This window comes from Archocentrus centrarchus, chromosome 11, assembly GCF_007364275.1.
Source record: "Archocentrus centrarchus isolate MPI-CPG fArcCen1 chromosome 11, fArcCen1, whole genome shotgun sequence".
Taxonomy (NCBI): Eukaryota; Metazoa; Chordata; class Actinopteri; order Cichliformes; family Cichlidae; genus Archocentrus; species Archocentrus centrarchus.
In genome coordinates, this window is record NC_044356.1 from 32,396,965 (window position 1) to 32,422,669 (window position 25,705).

General features: G+C 39.7%; 1 protein-coding gene across 6 annotated transcripts in view; it reads left to right on the plus strand.

Moving 5' to 3' along the window:
* The window catches only part of thrb (thyroid hormone receptor beta), a 123,857-nt gene extending 101,645 nt beyond the window's left edge, over positions 1–22,212 (plus strand). For 3 of the 6 annotated variants that reach the window (XM_030740630.1, XM_030740631.1, XM_030740632.1), the window contains exons 5-11: positions 13,812–13,912; positions 14,011–14,158; positions 14,961–15,166; positions 16,231–16,317; positions 16,575–16,721; positions 17,354–17,612; positions 18,458–22,212. In XM_030740630.1, coding sequence (XP_030596490.1) covers positions 13,812–13,912; positions 14,011–14,158; positions 14,961–15,166; positions 16,231–16,317; positions 16,575–16,721; positions 17,354–17,612; positions 18,458–18,699 — 1,190 coding nt within the window. In that variant the 3' untranslated portion in view covers positions 18,700–22,212. Of the gene's footprint in view, positions 1–11,544; positions 12,046–13,811; positions 13,913–14,010; positions 14,159–14,960; positions 15,167–16,230; positions 16,318–16,574; positions 16,722–17,353; positions 17,613–18,457 lie in introns of those variants that run through there. The other 3 variants (XM_030740628.1, XM_030740629.1, XM_030740634.1) reach the window with 3 other exon arrangements.
* The last annotated feature ends 3,493 nt before the right edge of the window (positions 22,213–25,705 follow it).

The following is a 25,705-nucleotide window of genomic DNA, read 5'->3' on the forward strand; positions in this document are numbered from 1 at the left end:
CAATTCAATTTTATCCTCTCCTGTCAGCTAAGAACAGGAAACTGAGGCTACAGTTCACATGGGCTCACGTTGGGTGGTCTAATGAACCTTGATTTTTGCTGACATTCGGGCAGAGTTAGAACTGCTGACCATGTTCATCCCTGGGGTTCTTTGATGACAAATGTTGTCATTAGGGGTGGCTGTGGTTCAGGAGATCGAGTATTGGGCTATTACTGTAGCAAAACTATTTTTGTGTGTATTGCAATTTGTGTGTGTGTGTGTACTGAGATCTGTGTTTGCGTATTCAGATCCGTATGTGTAATCAGATTTGTAAATGTGTAAATTAATCTGCAGGCGTGCATAGATATTAATGGTTAAAAAATCTTAAAGTTTTGTTACACACATGACTTTTGCAACACTTCTACCACCGCAGAGCCGTGCAGCGATTTGTCTGTAATCGAAGGTTCGTTCACCCTGAGCTCAGGCTCACGGGCTCAGGATTTCTCACCTGCTCAGTACGCACCACCAGGTGGCGTATTACTCAGTCTTCCAACTTTGCATAAGTCTGCTCAGCTGGACTGATCACTGGATTCACCACATGCTAACTGTAAGTACCTGTTTCAGTTTGTTCAGTAGCTTTCATCAGCAGCTCCTGTTGGAGCTGTGTAAAAAATAAAATGAGATTTTTAACCGGAACAGCTGATTACTGAGCTTAGGGTTCACCAGCAGACTGATGTCAGCTGGCAGAGAGGAGCTAGCTGAAGCAGTTAGCTAAAAACTGACTGTATAGGAGTCAGTGGAGGATCTAACTATCTAGTTACCGTACATATTCAGAGTGTAGAGACAGACTAGGATAGGATTGATGTAAGGATGGTCAAAGTACTCGCTTTATCACACTAAAGGAATTATGAAATGTGAATAAGCAGAATAACTGTGTACGAATGCCTCTGTCTCCAAAGCCCAGTCACAGTAAATAAGGAGGGATGCTTCTCTGCAGCAGTCTGTGACCTCTGTCAGTACTGACTGGAGAATGTATTTACTTATGTAAAATTGCAAGTGAGAGTCTGGCATTCAAAATCATTGAAGTATGCATGTATTATCAACAAAGTTTCAAAAAGTAAACTTTATTAGTACTTCATTTCTGGAGTAAATGCCATCTTCAACCCAAGCAGCTACCACTATGCAAACGTCAATGTCATCAGAAATAAAGGATTTTATTATTGTAAATTCCATTAAAACACACAAAAACAAAATGTAGAATTGGATTGGAGCATCCTTTAGCGTTACAACAACGAGTAGAACTGAATATGAAGTAAAAATATGAGCCTGTTAGTCTAATCTTTAATTGTCTGTTCCAAATCTCTTCAAGGTCTTTCTTGGCGGAAAAGAAGTTTTGCAGACCCACCACATCTGTCACGCAGGTATTCCAGCTGCAGTTTGATCTCCGTCCTGCTCCTGCTACTGTGACTCCAAAAAGGATGTGCAGAGCTCAGCATGATCTGCTCAGATACAGTCTCATGCAGATTATCTTTAAGGTGTGATGCAGTTTTCCATAACTTAACAGACAGCAGGCCATATGCAAGAACCACTCAGTGAACTGAGCTGTTCATGTACGGGTTTAAGTGATTTTGCAACTAAATTAGTATTTTAACTGCTTCCAGAGCAAATGCCATAAGTACAAATAAAGTTTACTTTTTTGAAACTATGCCAATAATACATGCATGCTTTAGTAGTTTTTGAATGCCAGTCCCTTAGTTGTAATGACAGAGGTAACAGACTGTTACAGAGAAGCATCCTTCATTCCTTTGTTTGTGCCATGATTTGCTTCCCTAAAAACATGTTTCGAAGTTCAGAATTTAGTGGATTTCTAGATATTCTTATAAAATAAATAAAAACAGGGCACCCACTCACACTTGACCATCTGTGCACTGATTGGGCACGCCCGACTTTACCTTTAACTGAAAGTCTAATCCTAGAGGTTCCTATAGTTTGTTATACTTTGTAAACATTTATACATTTTATTGTTTTCCCCAGCGGTAAATAAGCAAGTCTAATGTTTTTCCATTATTTGATTAACTTGGCTGTCTGTCGTCTCTTGTGACTTGTGACAATGTCTGACAGTTTTGTGGAAACCTGAGGATGTTTCACGTCATATTTAAGCAGAAATATGGACACTTCTAAAATGTTTACTGTCATTCAAGCACCATTGTAGGTAGTAGTATCCCTTTTCAATAGTTTAAACTGGAATTTGGGCTATAACCAGTCTGGCTGATTATAATTCCTCTAACGTACCTATTCTTGATTACCACTTATTGAAAATCAATCTTTAGATCGAATGTTAAGTGTACATAATTCATTTGGACAAAAAGGCAGAAGTGATGAGCTGTGGAGTTGTGTTGTGGCAGATTGGGGAAATCAAGGCAAACATGCAGTAAGCCTGAGGACTCGAGGCACAGGGGAGCACACAATTAAACAGAGTTCAACACTAAATTAAAGAGTTGTCCTTTAATGCATTTATGTTCTCTCATTTAATGTTTACAGTTCAAGGCTGAAGTGCATGTGGGAAAACTGCTCAATATAAGAAGGAAAATACATGCCTAGAAACTGTCCTTATTCATTTATTTAGAAAAATCCTTTTTACACATTCAACTTTCATTCTGTTCTATCTGAATGGATAATCGTGTTTCCTTCATGTTTCCACTTTTTTCAAACAAAAACCTATTGACCCCCTCGCTTAGTGCAAGCCTTTTTTTTCTATCATGCCCTGAATGTGGAGCTTTATAAGTTTTCTTATCTGTGTTCAAACTGAAATGTATTTGTCAGCTTTGTTTCACTTTTTAAATTCTGTGTATTATGCAAAATCACATTCGGTAATATTTGGCCTCTAAAAACCTCTTAACATCATGCTTTACGCACTGAATCTCTTTCTCAGCAGTGGCTCTTTTCTGGACTTCTTAATGAAGTCAGCGCTGAAAGGAAACCCAGCTCTGATGAAAACTTTGTAACAGTTTGACCTTCAGATTGTTCAGAGGAGGAAAAAATTGCCTTTTTTTATGTGTTCAATATTATCAGGTCAAACCAAGTGTCTCTAGTTTTGTTAATGACAAATCCTCAGTCTCGCCTGCAAAAACTTTTTGGGACTTTTGCTGGTGATCTGCGCTTCACAGGTGATCCGGCATAACAAGATCAGGTTATGTAATATCAACAAAACCCTAATCAGTTTTACCTTAAATGAAATGATTCATGTTCATAAATGCAGCGATGTTTATTAGCAATCTGGTCATTCGTTCAGCACATATGCACAGGTCTGCCAACGTGATGGGAACCCAGTCCTTTCGGAGTTTTGTAGAAGACGTAATGACGGTATTTATAATGGGGGAAAAAAGGAAGCGCAGTATTCAAAACAAGTTCACCCACCTTATCCTAAAGTCCTGGATAATCCTCTCCAACTTTAACCTCTGCTGAGGGTAGCCTTCTGTTGTTCCTCTCTGTTTACCCTGAACTTTAAGGGTAAAGGTTCACAACTAATGTGGCCTCCTCAGGTAACAAAGAGTAGCCAGGGACAACTGGCACAGGAGATCATGTTAACTGAGGACCTCTGGATAAAAGACACTCCTCACACCCAAAATTTGTTCATGACCAGCTTTGAACCCCCTGAGTCATTAACTGATCAAAGGAGGGAATACATCTGTACAAAAGCCGGCTGCAGGGCCACTGTGGTGAGGTGCCACTGGCAGTGAAGCTACTTTCCCATGTGCACGGCGAGGAAAGATGACTGTAAAACAGAAGTGAGGGAGGTTTTTTGTCAAAAATAGGAAGGCCTCGCTGGGTACTTCACCTGTTTGGCAGGAATACTTGGAGTCAACTACAAGAGACGTTTGTGCTCCGTAGAGTATTTGTACATTTGCATTTGTAAAGTAGGCGAGAAAAAAGAGACAGCTGGCATTCAGTCACTACCCCAGGTAAGTAGAAAAATTCATAAATGGTCTTTGATTTATTGTAGATTGTTCTTTTTCAGTTCAGCCATAGTGCTTGTGCTGTTTTGCAGTTAATAAAAGCAATACACTGGGTATCTGAAATATTAAATTATAATTTTGTTCTATAATTTTTTGCTATAATATTGTATTAACAGACATAAAGTGTCTTCAGATCTGGGCTTCAGATCTGAAGACACTTGCTATTGTCTTTATCGCTGTCAAACGGTATGCTTAATGTTAAGTGTTAAATAGCTTTAACCAGGAAACAGCATTGATACAAATAAATAAATGCATATAAATATATTTATTTAATATATAATTATGAATGTATTCATTTTTAAAAATAAAGTCATGCATTTAATGTAAGTTCTACTGCAGGCTTTCAGCATCTTATAAACCATATGCTTCTCTAAAAAACAAAAACAGGGTTTCACTCATGCAGTAACGATGTAATTCAAAATTCTGCAGTTTCATTAAAAAATGTGATGAAAAATAAAATTAATTTATCGCAGCTTGCAGTGAGGTGTATAAAACCTTGCGTGGAAAAAGGCATAGACAGCCACACCATCCACTCAGACAACAGATTGTTTCATTATTGACAGGCGTTAAACTCTGTCTGACAAATGCTTAACAGTTGTTAAGAAACTACAAACAAGATTAGTTCAAGAATAGGGCATCACCTCATCAAAAAGTTAAACTGGTATCAAGCCCTCTTTGCAAGAAGATTTACCTCATAGGACCAGCCTCTTACCAGCTGTTGCATGTTGATCACATGCAATAAGTCACACACTCACACTTATTGCATTTATGGAGTTGCTAATCCCTTGATAAGCCTTTTTAACTGTCCATCCAGGCAGATCAATCAAACGCTGAACATTCATTTTAGCCAGCTCTCCTGTTCATGCTTTATGTTTAACAGAACAAGTCGTAGTCAAAATGTTAAATCTTATTATGCGGTCACTACTGTTTGATTGAAAAGATGTCCCATGTGGAGCAATTCAGGGTCATTTTTAATAAAGCACTAGAGGTCGTGCTTGATCAGCTTCATAGCCCACTTCCACAAGAGGTTTAGATTTTAGTATTTTTAAATTACATATGTTTATGTTTGTTTGATCTTTATTTTTATTTCTTAGCTGTTTGATTGTCTTTAAACCCTTATAGTAATTATTGATTTTCAACTAAGCTTTGGAGTTTTTTTCCACTGGCATTTTAATGCATATGTTGCATATGGGCATATATAAAATGAAAACTTTTAAGTCTTACAATGAATGTACAGCAAAACATGTTTTAACATGTCTAACTTTGACAGGTGACCTGTATTTAACGGGCAAAGGCTTAACTGTTCTATCTGTTGTTCCTGTCTGTAATTAAGAACCTATTAACAATTAGAGAGCTTGCCGTGGGTCAGGCTCAAGGTCTTGTGTTAAAATTTTTCAGTCTTACTACTCACAGAGAGGCAGATATCAAGAAGACTTTTACAGAGAAAGGAAACAAAATAGTAATAAGCTTATGCAAAGTTCATTCATCATTTACTTTTAGAACAATAATTATAGTAAACAAAAATAAAGACAGAAAAGGTTCTTAGTATTTCTCCATTAGCTATTTGCTTATGCTGGTCTTGATTGTTATACTTTAAAACTTCTGTCTACAAACACACAGATCTGCAGCTCCATTTAAAACTATTATTGATATTAATATTATTATGGTATTAGCACTGAGAGTGTGAAGGCCTTGTAGGATCTGGTCCATTGACCATTTATTATTTTATAAAATGAATTACCTTTTTGAGCCCCTAAAGATGTTCACACTCATTCAAGTTCACGCACGTAAGCTTTGGTGAAAAGCATTTTGTGAATCTTGGACGTGGGTAGAATTGCAAAAGCTTAGTCCTTCTTTATTTCAGAGTTAAATTTTAGACATCTATTACATGTTATTACACTTATTTATGTTTGTTCACAGTATGAGATGTATATTGTTATTTCTTAAATAAGTAAATGTATGACATTTAGTACACGGTGTGGTGGTTCCTGTCTTCAAAAAAGGGGACCGGAAAGTGTGTCGCACTTTTATGGGGATCACACTTCTCAGCCTCACTGGGAATGTCTATGCCAGGGAGGAGAGTTGAGACTGTGGTTCTCATCCTGGTTGTGGAACGCTGGACCAGGTCTTCATCCTCTTGTGGATATTTGAGGGTGTGAGGAACTTTGCCCAACCAGTCTACATTTGTTTTGTGGACTTGGAGAAGGCATTTGATCACAACTCATGGGGAATCCTGTGGGGCTGCTTTGGGAGCGCGGGGTATCTGACATGTTGTTGTGGCTCGGGAGGTAGAACAGGTCACCTACTAATTGGAAGGTTGGTGGTTCGACTCCTGGCTGCCCCAGTCTACATACTAAAGTATCCTCGGTACTGGACTCCAAGTTGCTCTCTGATGCAACCGTCAGACAATCAGTGTGTGCGAGTGTTTGATAGAAAGCATTTTGAAATAGAAAAAAACAGTGCTTGTATGGATGCGTGTGTGAATGGGTAAATGTAAACCTGTTGTGTAAAAGCACTTTGAGTGCTCAGTGTAAAGTAGAAAAGCACTATATAAAAACTAGTCCATTTACCACTATCTGTGCAAGCTTTTCCAAAGCTTGGTCCACATAGCCAGTAATAAGTTGGGCTCGTTCTTGGTGCTCCTCTGCATCAAAAGATTTGTAAGTTCTACTCAGTTGATGCGGGGATCTGACTAGGTTTCCTCACAGGCGCCCCCAAGGTGAGATGTTCCCGACATGTCCCACCAGAAAGCGGCCCCTGGACAGACCAAGGACATGCTGGAAAGGTTACATTTCTTGGCTAGCTTGGGAACACCTTGGTGTCCCCCCAGAAAGGCTGGAGGAGCTGGCCAGGGGGAGACTTCTCTGCTTAGACTGCTTCCCCTGTGACCTGGATCTGGATAGGCAGCAGAAGATGAATGGATGGATGGATAGCTGGATATGTAACATATCACAGTGCGCAAAAAAAAAAAATAAAATCCTTTTGGAGCCATGCCCTAAACCCAACAGGAAGTCCACCATTTGAATTTATTAGGTCATTTGGGCAGTTTTTGTGATTTCCAGGTGTTGTACCTTTTAAAACTCCTCCAATGGGATCAACTTCATACTCGGTAAGTCTCAACTACAGATGCTGGTTGCTAAATTGCAAAGTTTTTGAGTTTTCATTTAAAGGTGTGTCTGTGGCAACTTGCCAAATTTTGGTCATTCGCCATGACATTATTTGCTGTAATTCACACATACATTGTTCAATCTGTTTGCTAAAGGGTCACCCCTGAATCCATGTGTATGTCAATGTTTTTAATGGCAGTCATAGTACCATTTAGTGACAAAAGGGAACTCTTGTTTTTTTTTTTTTTTTATTTATTTAACGGCATGTCTTGGTGGCATGGGGATTCGTCATGAAACAGGAAGTTGTTGTTGAGGGGTTAGGAAAGCTTAAAAATTCATGAAGTTTGGAACAGTCCTTGGACATGATGAATGCTTTCATATTTTGTGGGTTGTCCTGTGGATGTGGCAAAATGGCTCTGTAGTGTCACATACAAAATTTCAGTGAAGCAGCCCGGCTCTACATTTCATCTGCATGTGTGAAATCGTGAAATAGATGATTTTCCAGAGGATGCAAAATTTTTTCATATCTCAAATATATATTGTCCAGTCTGTCCCAAAAGGTCAAGTCTTGAGACATCTATGTGTCAATATTAGGTCACACTCATAGTGCTACCTTTGGCCACAGGAAATCAGCAGTAGGTCATAAACATCATCGGATATATATGACATTTTCATTGTGGTTTCTACACGATATACAGTAGCATAACATATAATTGATAGGTGTTCTTGTACACCACCTAGTGATGATAATTATAATAATTATTTAATTATAATTATATATTAAAATTATAATTTGTAAAATTATATTGATAGAATTCCACTGATAGTTGAAGTTCTCATAACTTTGCAGCACTTTTTATTTGGTCACTTTGGGTAAATATGAAATCACTTCTCTTGAGTTATTCTGATCTTCAGCCTTAATAGAAGTTTTTATCAAATTCACAATAATTACACACGCTTCATTAAATTTTCACTCCAGGTGTTTTTTGAGTAGTTTATCATCTTCAATAACCAAGTCAGTAGTTAAGTAGACTACAGTGCTTCATCAAGCTGAGCAAGGTATTCAGATGTCCTTCTAGCTAAGATCCAAAGGCATTTCCAGGCTATGAGATACATAATTTCTCCAGTGTGTTCTGTGTACCCTGAGGTCTCCTCCCAATTGGGTGCACCCAGGAAACCTCCAAATGCAGGCATCCTAACCAGATGCCTGAATCACATCAGCTGGCTCCTTTCGACATAGAGGAACAGCTACTTTACTCTGAGATCCCTCCAGATGTTAAGCTCTCTACGGCAGCCCTACCTACACTAGAGATGTAACTCATTTTAGCCACTTGTATTTGCGACTTTACTCTTTAAGTCATTGCCCAGATCACATAATCATAGCTGAAAATTGGAATAAAGGTGGACTAGTAAATCAAAAGCTTTGCCTTTTTGCTCAGCCCTCTCTCCACTACAACAGGCTTGTGCAAGGCTTTACTGCTGACACTGCACCGATTTGCTGGTCCACCTCCACACTTGTGAATAAGATCCCAACACACTTGAACATCCTTAGGCAGCTGCTTTCCCCCGACCCAGAGGGAGCATTTCATCGGTCTCTGGCACAGAATTGTGGCCTCAGACTTTGAGGTGCTCATTCTCATCACAGCCATTTCATACTTGGCTGCAAGTGAAAGCTGAAGGTCACACTCCAGTGAAGCCAGCAGAACCATCACACCTGCAAAAAGCCAGAATGCCATTTTAAGGTTCCCTCCTAGCCTCAGCTACACCTTAAGATCCTTTCTATAAATATACTATACTGCTCAAAAAAAATTAATAGAACACTTTTTAATCAGATTATAGCATCAAGTCAATTAAACTTGTAGCAGGTTCCCCTGAACACATGTGATAGACGTGAAAAGGTCTGGGGAAGCCGTGGAGAACATTATTCTGCCTGTAACATCACTGATCATGACTGGCTTGGTGGTGGGTCAGTCATGGTCTAGAAAGCCATATCTAAGGAGGAATGCACAGATCTCTACAGGCTAGGCAACGGCACCCTGACTGCCATTAGGTATCAGGATGAAATCACCGATTGTCAGATCCTACACTGGTGCACTGTGTCCTGGGTTCCTTCTGGTGTACAACAATGCCTGGCTTCACGTGGCAAGAGTACGCAGGCAGTTCCTAGAGGATGAAGTAATTGATATCATTGACCGACCTCCACTCTCGCCTGACCTAAATCCAGTAAAACACCTCTAGAATATTATGTTTCGGGTTCATCTGATGCTGCCAGGTTGCACCATAGTCTGGCCAGGAGCTCAGTGATGTCCTGGTCCAGATCTGGGAGGAGACCCCCCAGAACACCATCCGTCCTGGCATTAGGAGCATCCCCCAACATTGTCATACATTGCATACAAGAGAACTGTCATGCTACTAAATAAGACTACAAAATACAGTACTTCACACTCAGTCTTCTCCATCCATCAGCATTTGGATGAGATGTTTGACACTTTAAATGTTGTAACCAAGCACAAGAATCACTGTCGTGCTTTTTTAGTCTCTGTGTGTCAGCCTGCATTAGGTTCTATGTTGTGTATGACCTAAAAAGCCATTAAAAGGGTTAAGACAAAGTAATTCCTGAACCACATACTTCTGAATTCTTTTGTGCTTTAGCTCCTCTGAAGAATTGAATTGGCCATAGCTATATAAAAGATAAAAACAATAGGGTTGGTGTGACAATTCACAAATTTGGTGTAGAAAAAAAATATTTCAGTATAAATTCTGAAATTATATTGACTTTTGTAGGCATTAGCATAATCCTTTTTTTTTTTTTTTTTTGCTCACTGTGATGTAAATGCTTAAATATAAGCAGCAGGGATTTTAAAGCATTCATCTTTGCTCAGATTTTAACATCTGGCACCATTTTTGTGGTCCTTTTGCTCCTTTTTTTTCTCCTTTGTCTAATACGAACTTTTTTGTGCTTCTGTTCTTGCTTTACTGCTCATAAAAGTTAAGGACCCACTCGAACAATTTTTGGGAACATATTAATGATTTTTAACTTTGATTTGTGTGTGTGTGTGTGTGTGTGTGTGTGTGTGTGTGTGTGTGTGTGTGTGTGTGTGCGTGCTTCCTTACTGCACCATTGTTTTGTTTTGTGTTTACAGTTGTAAATAAGTGTTTCTGTTGCAGCACCATTTCCCTCTAGCTTTTTGAGACAGTGTTCAAAAATAAAGTGCAAAATTAAGTGAAAGTAACTATGAAACTAATTCAAATTAAATTGGATCACACAGAATAACACGCATTTGTGTGTGTGTGTTTGCCGTGATCCAATTTATTGTGCGTGTGTGTGGGTGTGAATGTAAGAATCCTGTTATGTTATTGAAAATGCGATTGCAAATCCCAAGCCTTATCTCATCATCATTGGCTAGGAAGGCCAATCAGTGTGAGCAAAGCTGATGTCTCGGAAAAAAAGTGATTTTTCTGATAGATCACACAGTGCGTCACTCATAGTGTGATTGTGGGAAACATTTTTTTAACATCGTCATTTTTTTTTAGGCTCAACTACTTTTGCAGTAAATGTTGTTAGGTTTTTGTACAAATGCAAAGTACAACTACAAAAACTTTTGATTTACAAATTTCCACCACATTACATATTAGTCTGTAATATAAAATGTATTTGATTACAAGTAAAAGTCAATAAAATGTTATTATTACTATGTACATTTATATGTATATTCACAATTATTACAGCTTATTCTCTGAATTTGACTTACCTATTGATCTAAATCAAAATTTTATCCAGAACAGGATTCTTAGATTTTATTTTAGTTTTAGTACAGGTGTTTATTATTCTGAGTGAATCCCAAATAAATGCACTAATATGTGCCCCATCTTTCCATAAGCTGCACAGCAGGAACTAAATACACATTAGAGTCTTATTGGTGAAAAATCAGGGCCATGTGTTAAAACCCCTCTTAGAACCTTCTTAGTGTTGTAATTTTCACCAAATGGTTTCAAGGATAATTATGTGTAACTGACCTAAGGGAGCTTGTTAGTAGATTCTGTTAAAATAACCACAGGATAAGTAAGGTTTAAAATGCTCAAAAGCCTGAGGTTAGAGGGTTAGGAAAGATCAGGGTTAATATAATTCTTATATCATATGCAAGCCCTCTTCAGTCAGGTTTTTCAACCATTTCTGTTTTCTTGGACCTTCTCTTCTTTAGAATTGGTCTTCACTTTTGTGGTTGGTCTGAGATGGTTCTTACAGTATGTGCACCATGCAATGTCTTAATCTGTGACATCGCCACTGTCTGTGGTACATCACGGATTTGTGAAGTGTAAGATTAGAGCCCTATGTCGTCATAAATCTCTGCTTCCCAATTCGGCCGGGTGGTGGCGGGTGGGGCACTTGCAAGGTGTTGTTTGTAGTCTGTGGATTTGTTGGATAAAGCGTTTGTGCTCCTAAGTACGATCAACTCCATCAAGTCCTTTCAGACCAGGACCAGGTTATTTTCTTCATTTTTGTGGCTTATTGCCAGCTAAGGGGTTTTTTTTGAGAGCAGATAGTTCTCAGAGTTGGTCCAGAAGTTTTTATGGTGCCCTGGTGAGGCTTTCCATCATGAACTACTGCATTTCGGATATGTACGAGATGCCTCACCCTGGCGTTGGAAGCTACACGGTGCCGGGAGGCGGGGAACATTGCATGTACCCAGGTGATGGGTCTGGGTATGGCAACTGTGAACCTCAGCCTCTGCACCATCCACCCTGCATGGAGCAGGCTTGGTCCCCCAGCCAGCACTACTCATGTTCATATGCTGCTGGGTCTTCTGTTTTGAAGAGTGAGTTTTGCAGCATGGAGGTCCCTCTTAGTCACTTCCACCATCAGCCACTTCCACCCGAGTACTTCCCTGAGATCAAACCTGAATTTTCACACCTGCGGTGGATGCAGGGTGCACACAGGAAAGGTATGGCATACAGGTTGTCGTTATTTACCTCTTTGTGGTTAAGAAGGTATATGTGAGGCATAGAACTGGTGCTAGTACATGTTCAAATTCATATATGTATACATATATATGGGTGTGTTTGTGTGTCTATGTGTCTATATATACTTTTTTTAAAAATAGATATTTGGTGGCAACTCCTTCTTGATCATTGAATCAATGATGTCTGGGATTTTCGAATTAAGTCTGATAAGGGTAAATCCAAGACATAAGGCATCATGCGTTGGCAAGTCTGCGATCAGGACTTGCTGCAGAGTGATTGATTGAGGCAGGCAGGGGTTCCTTATTGATTGCTGTTGAGGCAACAGAAGGCTGACAAAAGATTATTTATTGCTTTCTTAAACCCCTCCTCCCATCCAAAAAAAATTATATTGATCAGTTTGTTAACCTAGAGTCCTGGTGATGGAACTCATTCAACCAAATCTCAAATATTGGATAACAGACAGTCTTAATATTTGGTGTTTATTAGAGTCAGTGTGTTGACTTGCAGAATTTGCCTGCTACTCTACAGTTTGCTGTCAACAAGTGTCACCACTTCTGCAAAAGCAGAGGTTTTGATAGTTTACTGGTCTGGAGCATTCAGGTATGTCATAATGCCCCGAGGTTCCCAAGAGTCAATGTCTCAATTAATTCACCCCTGAAACTGTCAAAAACCCAAGAGCTGCATCTCAGACTCTACAGGCCTGGGTTAGCATGTTAAAGGTCATGACAGTATAGTCAGAAAAGTCTGGTCAAGTATGGCTTGTTTGGACGGGTTGCAAGGGGAAAGCCTCTTCTCTCTAAGGAGAACATGCTAGCATGGCTTAGGTTTGCAGAATTGCACGTGAACAAACCACTAGATCTCAAGAACATCGTCCTTTGGACAGATGAGACCAAAGTTGGGACATTTCGACATAATGCACAGCACCCACGTTTGGAGAAAACCAAACACAGAATATCAGCACAAACACCTCATGCCAACTGAAACACAATGGTGGAGAGGTGATGATTTGGGTTTGTTTGGCAGCCACAGGACCTGGGAATCTTGTAGTAACTGAGCTGACCATTAACTTCTCTGTATACCAAAGTACTCTAGAGTCAAGCTAAAGCTAAAGCTTGGCCGAAATTGGGTCATGCAGCAGGACAATAATCCCAAGCACAGCAGCAAATCTACAACAGAATGGCTGAAAAAGAAAATAATTGAGGTGTTGCAATGGCCTAGTCAAAGACCTCAACCTAATTGAAATGACTTGGCAGGTACTTGAAGAGCTATGCATAAAAATAAAAATAAAAATCTCTGCAAACCGCAACAAATTGAAGAAGTATTATAAAGAAGAATAAGCCAAAATTCCTCCACAACAATGTGAGAGACTCATAACAGTCAAGCAGAAAGATTTCTTTAAGTTTCTGCTACTAAAGATGGCTCTACAAGCTCTTGAATCCTGGGGTGTACTTAGTTTTTCACAGGACTGCAGAGTCATGTTAAAACTTTCTTTCCTATTTTCTCACTTGGCTTTTCATTTTCCCATTTGTTTTTTCCTGTTATGAAAAAAATAGTACTTTGACATAAACTTAAATTAAAATCTGAAAATTAAATACTACCATTAAAAAAAATATCCATGTTAATGTGTTAGTTTAATGTCATATTTTGAAAAGCATTGTGAAGGCCAGGACTCAAATTTATTTGACATAAATTTGCTTTTTAAAGAGGGAAAAAAATCCAAAGTTAACCATTTTTTCTGTCTCTACAGGGTACATACCGAGTTACCTGGACAAGGATGAGCTGTGTGTAGTGTGCGGGGACAAAGCCACAGGCTACCACTATCGCTGCATTACCTGTGAAGGTTGCAAGGTAATGCAAACCATGTGACCACATGGCCTCAACTTTAGTCAGTCTTTATGGTCTTGCTTTTGCAACCACTTCTGATCATGTGACTTTCTGTTCTCTAGGGATTCTTCAGGCGAACAATCCAGAAGAATCTCAATCCAACCTACGCCTGTAAGTACGAGGGAAAATGTGTTATTGACAAAGTGACCAGAAATCAGTGCCAGGAATGTCGCTTCAAGAAGTGCATTGCGGTGGGAATGGCAACAGACTGTGAGTGCCCAAAATATTGCTTCTCAATATTTTGTCTACTTTTTTGTCACTTTTGACCTTTCTGCTGTTCTCCAATAGCAAGAAATAATTCTGACATTTTAAATACAGAAATCAATTACATTTATTAATGGAGTGAAAAATGAGAAGAGGATTAAATTTCAGGAATTTTTCTATTATAAATTTTTTTTCTGTCATCAAGGTTTACATTTAGTGGTTTTCAGAACGAAAGAGAATTTTAAGACGTTCCAAAAATGCTCGTCTCTTGTATTCGAAACAAAAGCAATGATGGTGTTTCCCGGTATGGCAAAGAAAAATTGTGCTTTACATAAGCACTGTTTGTCTCATAGCTTTATATGTTCCATAGTGGCTACTTTGCCTCATCAAACACTAAAGTTACTGTTCGACTCAGTGGGAAGATTTTTCCTATTTCTTTTTTCCATATATGGGTTGCCTGAATCTCGGGCCTCCTCTGATGGCATTATAATCATATAATTTTTGGCCATGAGTTAAAAACAAATTCACTGAAAGTCCAAAAAGTAAAACACTTGAAAGTCATGAAGCAAGAACAAATGTGGCCCCATACGCTTAAAGTGCATAAACACCATTATTCTGTAACGTGTCATCTAAATGGGATCTAATTTTCTTGTGTTGGAACAGTTAAGTTCTGCATATCAACAATTCATCATTTCATGCTCCACTACCCCCTTTCATCCTCCTCCTCCCATCTCTCTTTTTTCCCTTCCTCTGTACTCTCTTGTTCTCCCTTTTTCCCCCTGCTGACCTCCTTTTTTTTCCACCCCAGTGGTGTTGGACGACAGCAAGAGGTTGGCCAAGCGGAAGCTAATAGAGGAGAACCGGGAGCGCCGTCGGAAGGAGGAACTGCAGAAGACAGTGTGGGACCGACTGGAGCCCACCCAGGAGGAGTGGGATCTCATCCGTATGGTGACTGAAGCCCATATGGCCACGAACGCCCAGGGCAACCACTGGAAGCAGAAGCGGAAATTCCTGGTGAGACATCCTCCTCCTCCTCCTCCCTCCTCACCAAAGCCTTGATTGTATTGATTACTCTGCCTTATTCAAAGCACCAATCCCCCTGACCCCCATCCACCTCTCCCTCCCTCCCGTCCCAGCCCCCTTCCACGTCATGTCCCTGTCTCCTCCTCTTCCACCACCACCATTGTTCCACTGTTCCCTATGTTAATATGTCCATGTGTTTTTTTTGTATCTCCTTGTAGAGTGGGGAGAATTAGCTGGACGATGGAGAAAAGTGTTTCCTCAACGCAGCAACACTAATTTATAATGGAACATCTTACTCTTGTCTTTCTTATGTCTTGCCAAGCAACGACTCCTAATTGCTAATACTAATAACTTGCTTTTTTTTTCGTGCTGTTTAATTTTTCTCTCTTTCTGTTTGTAGCTTTTGATTTCACACCTCACCCTGTTTTTGACTAATTTTGCTTTTTTCTGTTAAGTCTGATCACTCTGTCCAGACTGAAAGTCTGTCAGCTGTTGACTTTATACTGAGTTTCTATGGCACGATCAAAACGAACACTCATTAGGCACAGAATTATTTTTAAATCACGATGTGAATTTGGTTTATTTTTTGCGAAATACTTCAGATTTTTAAAGGCGCTGGGGAAAACACTTTCATTAAATTTTTAGGGAAAGTCTCCTTCCCTGAAAAGAGACACGAACACAGCCGAATGTGTTTGACAATTTATGAGCTTTCGTGGTCGCATATGTTGTTTTTTTTTTGTCTGTTTTTACAAATTGTTTCTTTTTTGTTCAAAAAAAAAATTGAAAATCTGATTAAAGTTCCGATTGGCGTCGCACACGAGGTCGCGCTCTGTACTCGGTATCGTCGATTGTTGTTTGAGTGTTCCCGAGGACCTGTTTGAAGCCGTGGTCCTGAGCCGGAATCTTACTGTGGAAACTCATGTTGTATTTCTGTCTTCACCTGTTTTCTATCTGCACACTCTTTCATCTGTCTTCAGTTTTAACTTGTTTTCTTTTAGTTGGCTTGACACGGGTTCTTCATTGAAACTTCACGATTCCTGTTGATTATCCAACAGGTCGAGGAAGCAATGCTTCTTAATGAAATAACATGTAATTTATTCTATACTTCTGACCAGAGTGCAGCGGGGGTGAAGGAAACTAAGGTAAGATACGGCAGATAAACAGTATTTATTGAAGTCATCCATTGTATTTGAACTTGTATACAGTGTAGCTTCATAATATCACTGATAGGGATACAGTGTGACTCTTCTATTAAACATACTTGCAGTCATTTACATGCAAAAGGCATTTAAATAAAAGCAATGGGCAGATAATTGATAGATAATTGATACCACCCCATTTACATCTTCTTGCTTCACTGAGCGAAACACTGACTGACCTCGACTCCTTGTTCTTTCAGCCTGAGGATATTGCTCAAGCATCCATGGGCAATGCACCTGAAGGAAGTAAAGTGGATATAGAAGCCTTCAGTCAGTTTACAAAAATTATCACCCCTGCCATAACCCGAGTGGTGGACTTTGCCAAAAAACTGCCTATGTTTTGTGAGGTAAGCACAGCTGCTTAATTTCATACAGTGATGTGATATGTGAGGTCATACTGGAAAATGATGGTAAACTAATCAGCAGGATAAATAATAGTAATTCAAAGTGTTTAGAGACCTAATTAAATGTAGTGAAAGTGTCATTAAGTGATGGTGTGAGTCTAATGTGAATTAATACTACAAATCTGACTGTCATCACAGATGGTAAACAAATATATTGTTAGTGAAATTAAACATTCTTTTAAATAAGCATGCAATACTAGCTTTAGGGAAAATGGGTACTAAATATTGATGCTATTCTTTTATTTTTGTAACATATATGTCATCTGAGGGCACTTCGGGGCAGGATTACATAGCTGCACTTAAAGTTAAACTTCTTTTTATTAAACTTCTATATATATAATTATTAACCATATTATCTCTAGCCAGTCTTTCACAAGTACCAACCAGCCTTCTGACTAATGAACCAGTAAACAGCTGCTTCTTTCTGCTAGCTTTCAAAATGTAACTCAGTTTTTATCGTGTAACTGCATTTGAATTTGAATTTTCCAGTTTTAAATCGACATAACTAAAGAAAAGTCCACCTGAACACTGCTGCTGAATAAGCCATCGTAACCAATCAGCTTCTTTTTACCCAGCTGCCTTGTGAAGACCAGATCATCCTGTTGAAAGGCTGCTGCATGGAGATCATGTCGTTGCGAGCTGCCGTTCGCTATGATCCAGAAAGCGAGACCCTCACACTTAACGGCGAGATGGCGGTCACACGAGGTCAGCTTAAGAACGGAGGCCTGGGCGTAGTCTCAGACGCCATCTTTGACCTTGGCGTGTCGCTATCCTCCTTCAACTTGGATGACTCTGAGGTGGCTCTTCTACAAGCTGTTATCCTGCTTTCATCCGGTAAGCCTAGAGTGCATACTCACGCGTGCGAATAAGAGCGCTCAGTTATTTGTGCCTTTCACATTACTGCTAGCTTATGGTCTTATTATGCTTTTGATGATATTGGCTTAAAGGAAGTAGATTTTTAGGAAGCCGTGTTGTGTTTCTGTTCTAATGGGGGGGGGGGAGCAGCAGCAGAGCCTGTGCATAAAGCATGAAGGCCCTGCTGTCTCAAAGGTGGAATTCTTCCTGCCTGTACAGATTGTGCGAACACTTAGTTTTGACATTAAATCTATGCCAAACTACAGTTTAATCAATTAATCACCGTAATCGTTGTGAGGAGCTTTGCCCAGCTAGCTTGGTTTTTGGCTCCAGCAGCATTTCTCTCTGTAATACGCTGCATCTCATTGAAGATCAATACTGCTGTGCTGCAGGGGACACGCAGACAACCTGTCCATCTGTCCTCGTCCTCTGACACAGCTACAGTCGCCACTAAGAGATTAGTTAACACTGTTTCTAAAGCAAAAATGTTTGAATAATTTTGGGATAGAAAGTTGATCATTTGTAATTAGTAATTACTGATTAACTCTTAATTTGACATTTTTTTTGTTTTGTGTTTGGCATTTGTAATTAAAAAAAGCAGAATCATGAATACCATAATAATAATAACTAGCACCATAATGTGTACCTATCAAGCTATCAAACTAGATGAATAATCCAGGTTCATATTTAATGCTAACTTGATAACTACTGGATCCCATTTGAAAAGTAGTTCCACACATCTCCTAATTTTATATCATTTTTTCGTAATTCAGTGCGAAGATGTTGTTATGAAATGACAAAGCGTTCGGTTTGTCTGTCTTCAGATCGTCCGGGCCTAACTAGCGTGGAGCGAATCGAGCGCTGCCAAGAGGAGTTCCTGCTAGCCTTTGAACATTACATCAACTACCGCAAACACAAAGTGGCACATTTCTGGCCCAAGCTGCTAATGAAGGTGACGGACCTGCGGATGATCGGCACCTGCCACGCCAGCCGATTCCTCCACATGAAAGTGGAGTGTCCCACCGAGCTGTTCCCTCCACTCTTTCTGGAGGTCTTCGAGGACTGACCATTGGATTTGTGTGCGTGTGTGCGTGCGTGTTTGTGTGAGTGCGTGTGTGCGCGTGTCAGCGCCTGGGCACCCTGGTGGTCTCAGGGGTGGAACCAGCAGAAAGCCCGTCACAATGAACCTTCTAATAGCACTACTGAGTGTCACTTCATTCCATACTTTAGGAGTAGCTCTCTGGTCTAGTTTTGGATGAAACCATTCCTTACAGTGCGGGTACAAGTGAATAGCTTTTTGATTTTTTTTTTTTTTTTTTTTTGGTTTGTTCTGTTATTGTTGTGGGCATAACATCTCACCTCAGATTTTACTCTTAGGTATTTTGTTTTCATGATTGTACCGTTGCATAATGGTGATCTTATCAACACCTGTTTGTTCATTACAAACCAACCACATGTTGTATATTCCTTCCTTTATGTTAAAAAAAACTCAAAATCGCTGCTCACCTTATCCGCAACGTAAGACATTGTCAGCAAACTGTTTGCCCTTCCCCCAAACCTGCTCGCCTTTATTGCACCTATTTGTCAGTTAATCTATGAATCTTCATCCATCCGGTGAGTGTCTGAACTCTTCAGCAGCTCGCCATCGTACTGTGATCTGACCCATTAACAGCAAGACTTACTTTAATGGGCAGCAGCTCACAGGTATTTAGAAGTCTCCTGGTAGCCTCACATTACAAGGTTAGTTTGTAACGCTGCATTCCAGAGCTGTTGGGGAAAAAAAGTCTGAATTTTGTAGCAGAACAGCAGCTCAGGACAGAGCTCCAAGCAAGAAACCTGTGCAGGATTTTGCAGCATTAAGGGGAACTTGTATGGCTTTTCTTATTTTCTGTTAGAATGTCGATTGTTCCTATTAAACCTGACCAAAGTTTCAAATAATACGCAAAATATGTAAAAGCAATCCCTGCCCCCAGACTGCTATTAATTAGAGGTTTCCAAAGGTTTTTCTGCTTTTCCGACATTTGCTACAGGTACAGCACACCCACAAAGCACAGGCAGTAGCGCTCGCAAGCATTGGTTGTCCCAGTTGTTCCTGATGCTGGCTTATCAGAAGAAGGTGGGTTTTTAGGCAAGGTGAACCTTCAAGAGACAGACCCAAACAACATGTTTTTAATCAGAGGATAAACTGAGAGGCTGTCTAAGATAAATAAGGATTACTTTATGAGATCAATCATGCAAAGCTACTACATTGGGATATCACGTATAGAGTAATAGGTCCCTTTCAGCCATCTTTACTTTGCATCACATCGTGGCAGTATACACTGTAAACACTACATATTATTCTTTAACTTGTTTCTGGCCCTTCAAACGCACTCAGCTTTCAGCTAAGTGAGCATAATTCTGCCTAATACTTTCCTTTGTGGTAAATATGATAGGTGGCATTTTTGCTAATGCGGAACGATTTCTGATATGCTATGCATACTGCAGTTATTGCAATATATTGTGCACAACTTTGGGTCTACAACAGCGTATTTGGGCCAGCTCAGAGGAAAGTAAATACCCAGTTTTTGAATAAAATTAGATGATGTGGAGGTTTGGTTGATGAGCGGGAAGCAACTTTATATCTGAATGCAAAGAATGTTTATCAGAGGCCAACATCAGAAATATACAAGGGAAACTGTGACGGAAATGATGTCAGAAATACTAAATCAGCAGGTGGACATGAACAGAATGAGGAAAAACATTAGAGGTGGTGTTTTCATAGAGACTGTGTGTCTCTTCCTGGTTTTCTCAGTTTTCCATCTTTGTAAATTGGATATCTTTGAGTTTCGGACTGTTGGTCAGACAAAATAATGTGACTGATGTTTTTAGAAACATTTCTTGACATTTTGTAGACTTAACAATTCATCTTACAGTACATGAAAATAAAATATTATTAGTTGCTAACCCATTTCCAAAACCCCGAAGCAAAAAATGTTTTTGGATACATTTCTGACAGACTGATTAAAAACGAAGAAATTCTGCAGCTCTAACTTCCTTTTGCAGCTGTGTTCAGACTTTTAGAGCAGAAAAAAATTTATCCTTGAGTTCCTGTTGGCCTTTATTTTGACAGAAGGACCATCATGAAACAAACAAAAGAAAAACTTTATGGAGAGCTAAGTGACAGTGACAGGAATGCAGAAGTAGCATTAAAATGAGCCTCCTCGTTATTGCCAGAGACTCGTCAGGAGTAACAAAAGCACATAATGGCTCTGAGCCCAGGAAAGACAATCGTATAGAGCTTGTTTTTTGTTGTGCCAAAACCAGGTGAACGATGCCCTCCTTATTACATCCTTGCTGGGCTTTCTTAGTTCTAGTCAGACTTGGCTAACTGTGTTGGTCATGCCGCTTACTTAAGCTTTCCTCTTAGGTGTGTTTTAGTCTGCTATTCGACCAGTTTTAAGTGTTTCATCTCAGCCGCGTTGCCTCACAGTCATATATAATTATTCAACCTTTTTTTTTTTTCTGTTTGTTTTTGTTTGTTTTTAACATCTCCATGAATTGGAGTGGGACTGTATATTAAAACAGTGACATCATGGTGCTTTGGTGAGTTGGGGCAATGGTTGGTTGAAGTGTATTGTTATTTACATGTCTGAATAACAGCCCGGCACCCTCATATGATGGCAGGCAAATACACTAACACGCAAACATGCACATGTGCAGAACATACAGTATATCTGTAGACATATTGGGCAGTGCACATATGTACATATACACTGATCAGCCACAACAATAAAACTGGCACAAGTGGCGGGTCACACCTGTGCTGGAAACATCCGTGAACTGTCGGGGTACAGATAAGGGACCTCTGTCATGGGGCAGTTGGGTTTGGAGTGGACCTTCAATGTTCTAGATTGTTCCAGCACACCTGGTGTGGCTCCATCTGCCTCAGATGGAGGCTGGGTAAATAGTTTGGGCTCTTAATTGGGGGAGGCCACTGCTGTCAGGGAGTGCCAATACCATGCAGTTAAATCCACAAGAATACAGTGACCCAAACTTTCCCAACACAACATCGCTTTGTAACAAGATCGTTGTTCACCTGTCATTGGTTTTAATGATGTGGCTGATTGGTGTATTATTTCTCTAGATGATGCATGGGTCAGACTCCATGACTGTGACCAACCAGTGGCATTTGGAGGCCAAATGAACTTTGACAGGCCCAAAAACTGTATGCTTCGCCATCAGCAAGGTACACTGACAAGTCTGGTGAAATTGTGAAATGCAGCGCTCTTTTCTTTCTTTTATTTTAGCAGGTATGTTCTGTTTGTTTTGTTGTTGGAAGAAGCCTCACTATGGTATTGTCGTTTGCAATGTGACAAACCTCGGCTCTATATATATCTCGCTTTTTCAAGCTTCACACTGCTCCTCAAAGCAGCTTGTATTTTATTTTTCTCTTCTCATTTCTGTGAAGTGATGCCTTTTTTATCAAAGCAATAGAATTGCTACAGTGTTTGAATGACCCGGACCTCACACATACACACCTCGCAAACTGTACAGATTTAGATAAATGCACAGACAATCAGAGTGAGAGGGAGATAGGTGGGGAAGGACGGGGTTGGGGTGGGCTGGGGTGGGCGTGGGGGGGGACGGCCAGGCCCTGCTGAGCCACAGCCACTTGGAAACGTAAGAGTGGCCACATTTACATGCACCCCCTGTGTCTGCAGTCTTTTAACATGTTAAGTTGTGTGAAGGAGCCTTTGACAAAAGCAGAACATGCAGTAAACATCAATATTAATTAAGGCTTCATAGATGAACTGACCTTAGCTTTAAAAAAAAAAAAAAAAAAGAGCTGAAATGAATATTCTCATTTTTTTTAGTACCAGGGGCTGGCTGCACAAACATATCAGGGCGTGGAATGACTCAGATGACTTTCTAATGGCCCTTTTCAACCCAACAGTCCCAGGAACTAAACTCAGGACCTTAAATGTCCCTTTGGTGTGTTTGTGTATTAGCGTTTCCATTTCATCTGAAGAACCGCGTGGATTTAACGTTAGCAAAGTGGACGCAGTGAGCGCATCCTGTGTTCTTTAGGCTCTCTTTTTTTCTTTTTTTTTTAACTAAAGACTTTCAGTCTAGTCTCAGGAATTTGGCAGCATAACTTTTCAGACATTCAAACAAACATTCAGATAAATTCCCATCCCCTGTATGCTAGCAGCAACTGTTATTTTGTGGTCTGAAATGTTCTCTTTATTTGGCCTGCCAGTTCCTCAGTACTCCACCTGGACAGTCGTTGGGCTGTAATTGCACACTACCTCAGGGGCAGGGACTTTCTGGAGCCTGCGAACTGCAGCCTGTGAACCAAAACTGGAACTTTGTTGCCGCTTTCAAAAACATTTCTGTAAATGATTCTGGCTTCCTGTGCAGGTAAAGGGACACTATGAGAGTTCAGATATTTGCAAAGAGCTGCATTATTTTTTTCTTTTAACCACTAAAAGGCAGAAGCCCACAAACATGTGGACTTAACATATTTCTAACATGTGTGCAGCTGATATGTTTGCAAAAAGCATTAGAGTACAATATTTGCATATTTAACAGCGAGGAAGGAGATTGTTTTAACAGGCTGTTGCTGTTTTTGTGTTAGAAACTACACAAAACTGCTATTCATGTAAAACCAGACTCTCCAAAGCAGCAAAATAGTGCCGTCGTCTCTTTGTTGGTTTCTTGCATTACACGTCTGTTGCTTTTAAAGATACTCATGTGTAGATTTTAAGCAAAGTTAATCACTCAATCTCTCTCACTTCTTCACCTTCACGTGTTCCATAAGTTTAAAGATTGCCAAATGGTTCATAGGTCAGTGTTAAGTGGGTTAACAAAAAACAAAAGATTCCTCTGAGAATGGGCAGGTGACACTTTAAAGGCCCTTCAGAAAGACCACTTTTAAAACTTTACAGGAAAGGCTGGCTCCTTGGAAACAAAATATAAGAGACATGAGGGGTGGCTCAAAACTTTTGCACAGTACTGTATCTAAACCCTGTGATCAGCTGGTGATTTATCATATATGTATGTAGGAAGGAAGAAATCCTGTCTGCAGCCAGCCCCATCATCAAAGTATAAACTTTGATGATGGGACAAATTAGTCGTGGCAGAGAGTGCAGTGTAAAAGTAATCCAGGTCACAGCTAAAGAACACACATCAGTATTCAGGAATCAGAAACAAAGTTTTACTACATTTTTGTAAAATAATCAACATTTATATTCCAGACATTGATCTGGATAAAAATCATAAAAAGGGCATTATTTCTTTACTGTAAATAAGTAAAAATAATCAAATTAAAAATGTTTGTACAGTGCGTTACCCCACCCCAACCGCTGTTTCAGCCTAAATCGCCTGCTTTAATCTTTTTATCACGGGTGGTTTTTCGATGGGACGTCAAGCAAACCACCAGCGAAGACCTGTGTGTGTGTGTGGCAGTCATTGCTGAATTTGACGGTCAGCAAACCTCGTTAACGAGGAAAATGTCCAGTTTATTTATTTGTATGGCTCAGTATCAAACAGAATTTACTTCAGAAGTCAGAAACGAGATGTTTAGCAGCGGTTTACTTGAAAACACACACACAGAGCGCAGGTGGAGTGTGGTGGTCTAAAACCTTTTTACAGCACATTTCACAAACCTGAGCTCAAAGTGCGGTCTCATAACATTAAAATGAAGTGATTAAATAATAATACGTGACAAGATCACTGAACCACAGTGTTAATTAGAAGACACAGATATGTGAAACATGTCAGTAGTAAATGAAGTAAGAACGGAGCGTTCAGTCATGTATCGAATTTCCTTATCACAAAAACAAAAGAACATGAGCCGATCTTGAGCGTAAAAGTCCAACTCTGTCTTATAAAGTTGTAATAATAATATATTAACAAAACGGTATATTTACACACCAAGTGGACTCAAAGTTATTTTGCTGTTTGTTTTTTCTTGGGACCTGTTGGATAGTCTAATATTAATCCTCAAACGTTGGCTCGATCTCCCAACAAGTCCTGAAAACCAGTCGGCCTCTTTAACAGCTACTACTCACGTTCCCATTGGTTCTTCAGATAGAACTGACTTTGTTGGTTTCCCATGTTGGTCAGCTAGTGCAGCGCTGATTTAGCAGAGCCTGGTAAAGTCAATGAAAGCAGTGAAATTTGTACATAAGACCAAAAAAATGAGTTAAAACTTGCAAAAATCTCCTGTGTAGCAAACTGCATGAGCGGTCATCTAGATCGGAGCAGCTTTAACCCAAAATAATGGCCAGATTAGCACACACACACACACACACACACACAGCTGTGGTGCATGTAAACGTAGTCACTGCAGACGGCTGGTTGAGAAAAAGTTTACTGTTCCTGAAGAGGTGCCAGGTTGCCGGGATCTCTCCCGTGAGTTGTTGCTCCTAAGGTTACTCAGTTACAAACCAATAACAAGAGTTGCACCATAGAAAAGCTATTTTACAGTACAAAGGAAAAGGATGTATATTTTCAGACTGCAGAATTTTTTTTATAAACATATTGTTTTTGCATAGTGTTAAAAAAAAAATAGTGTCTTGCTCTCAAATCTATTTCCACATCTGAACAAGCCATAAAGAATTATAAAAATAGTTAAATTAGTGCAGCATTAAAAAAAAAAACAATATTAATGTACCTGGACGTCACTTCCACACACACAAACACAAAACTACACATGAACACATTTAGGGACACGTTCTTGTTCAAAGTGTAACCAGCATCAGAGAGACAGTCATCCACAGTCAGCACAGATTTCTCTCCTTGTGTGTTTGAGTGTCTTCTTGTTCGACTCATCTACTCGACATGTTCTGAGAATTCGACTGAGAGGCGTGAGAGTGAATCTGTGGCAGCAAAAGAGAGGAAGAGCAAAAAGATAGAATATTATGTTCCAAAAATGCCTGATGTACATTTTAAACTTGGAGGACTTATGAGTTTGATTTTTCATGACGGGCGATGATTGCAGCGTTTGTGATTTGGCTCGTGAGAATAAAGATGGTTTTGAGAGAATTTGATTTTGTGCTTTCACTTGTTTTGCACTTTTATTTATT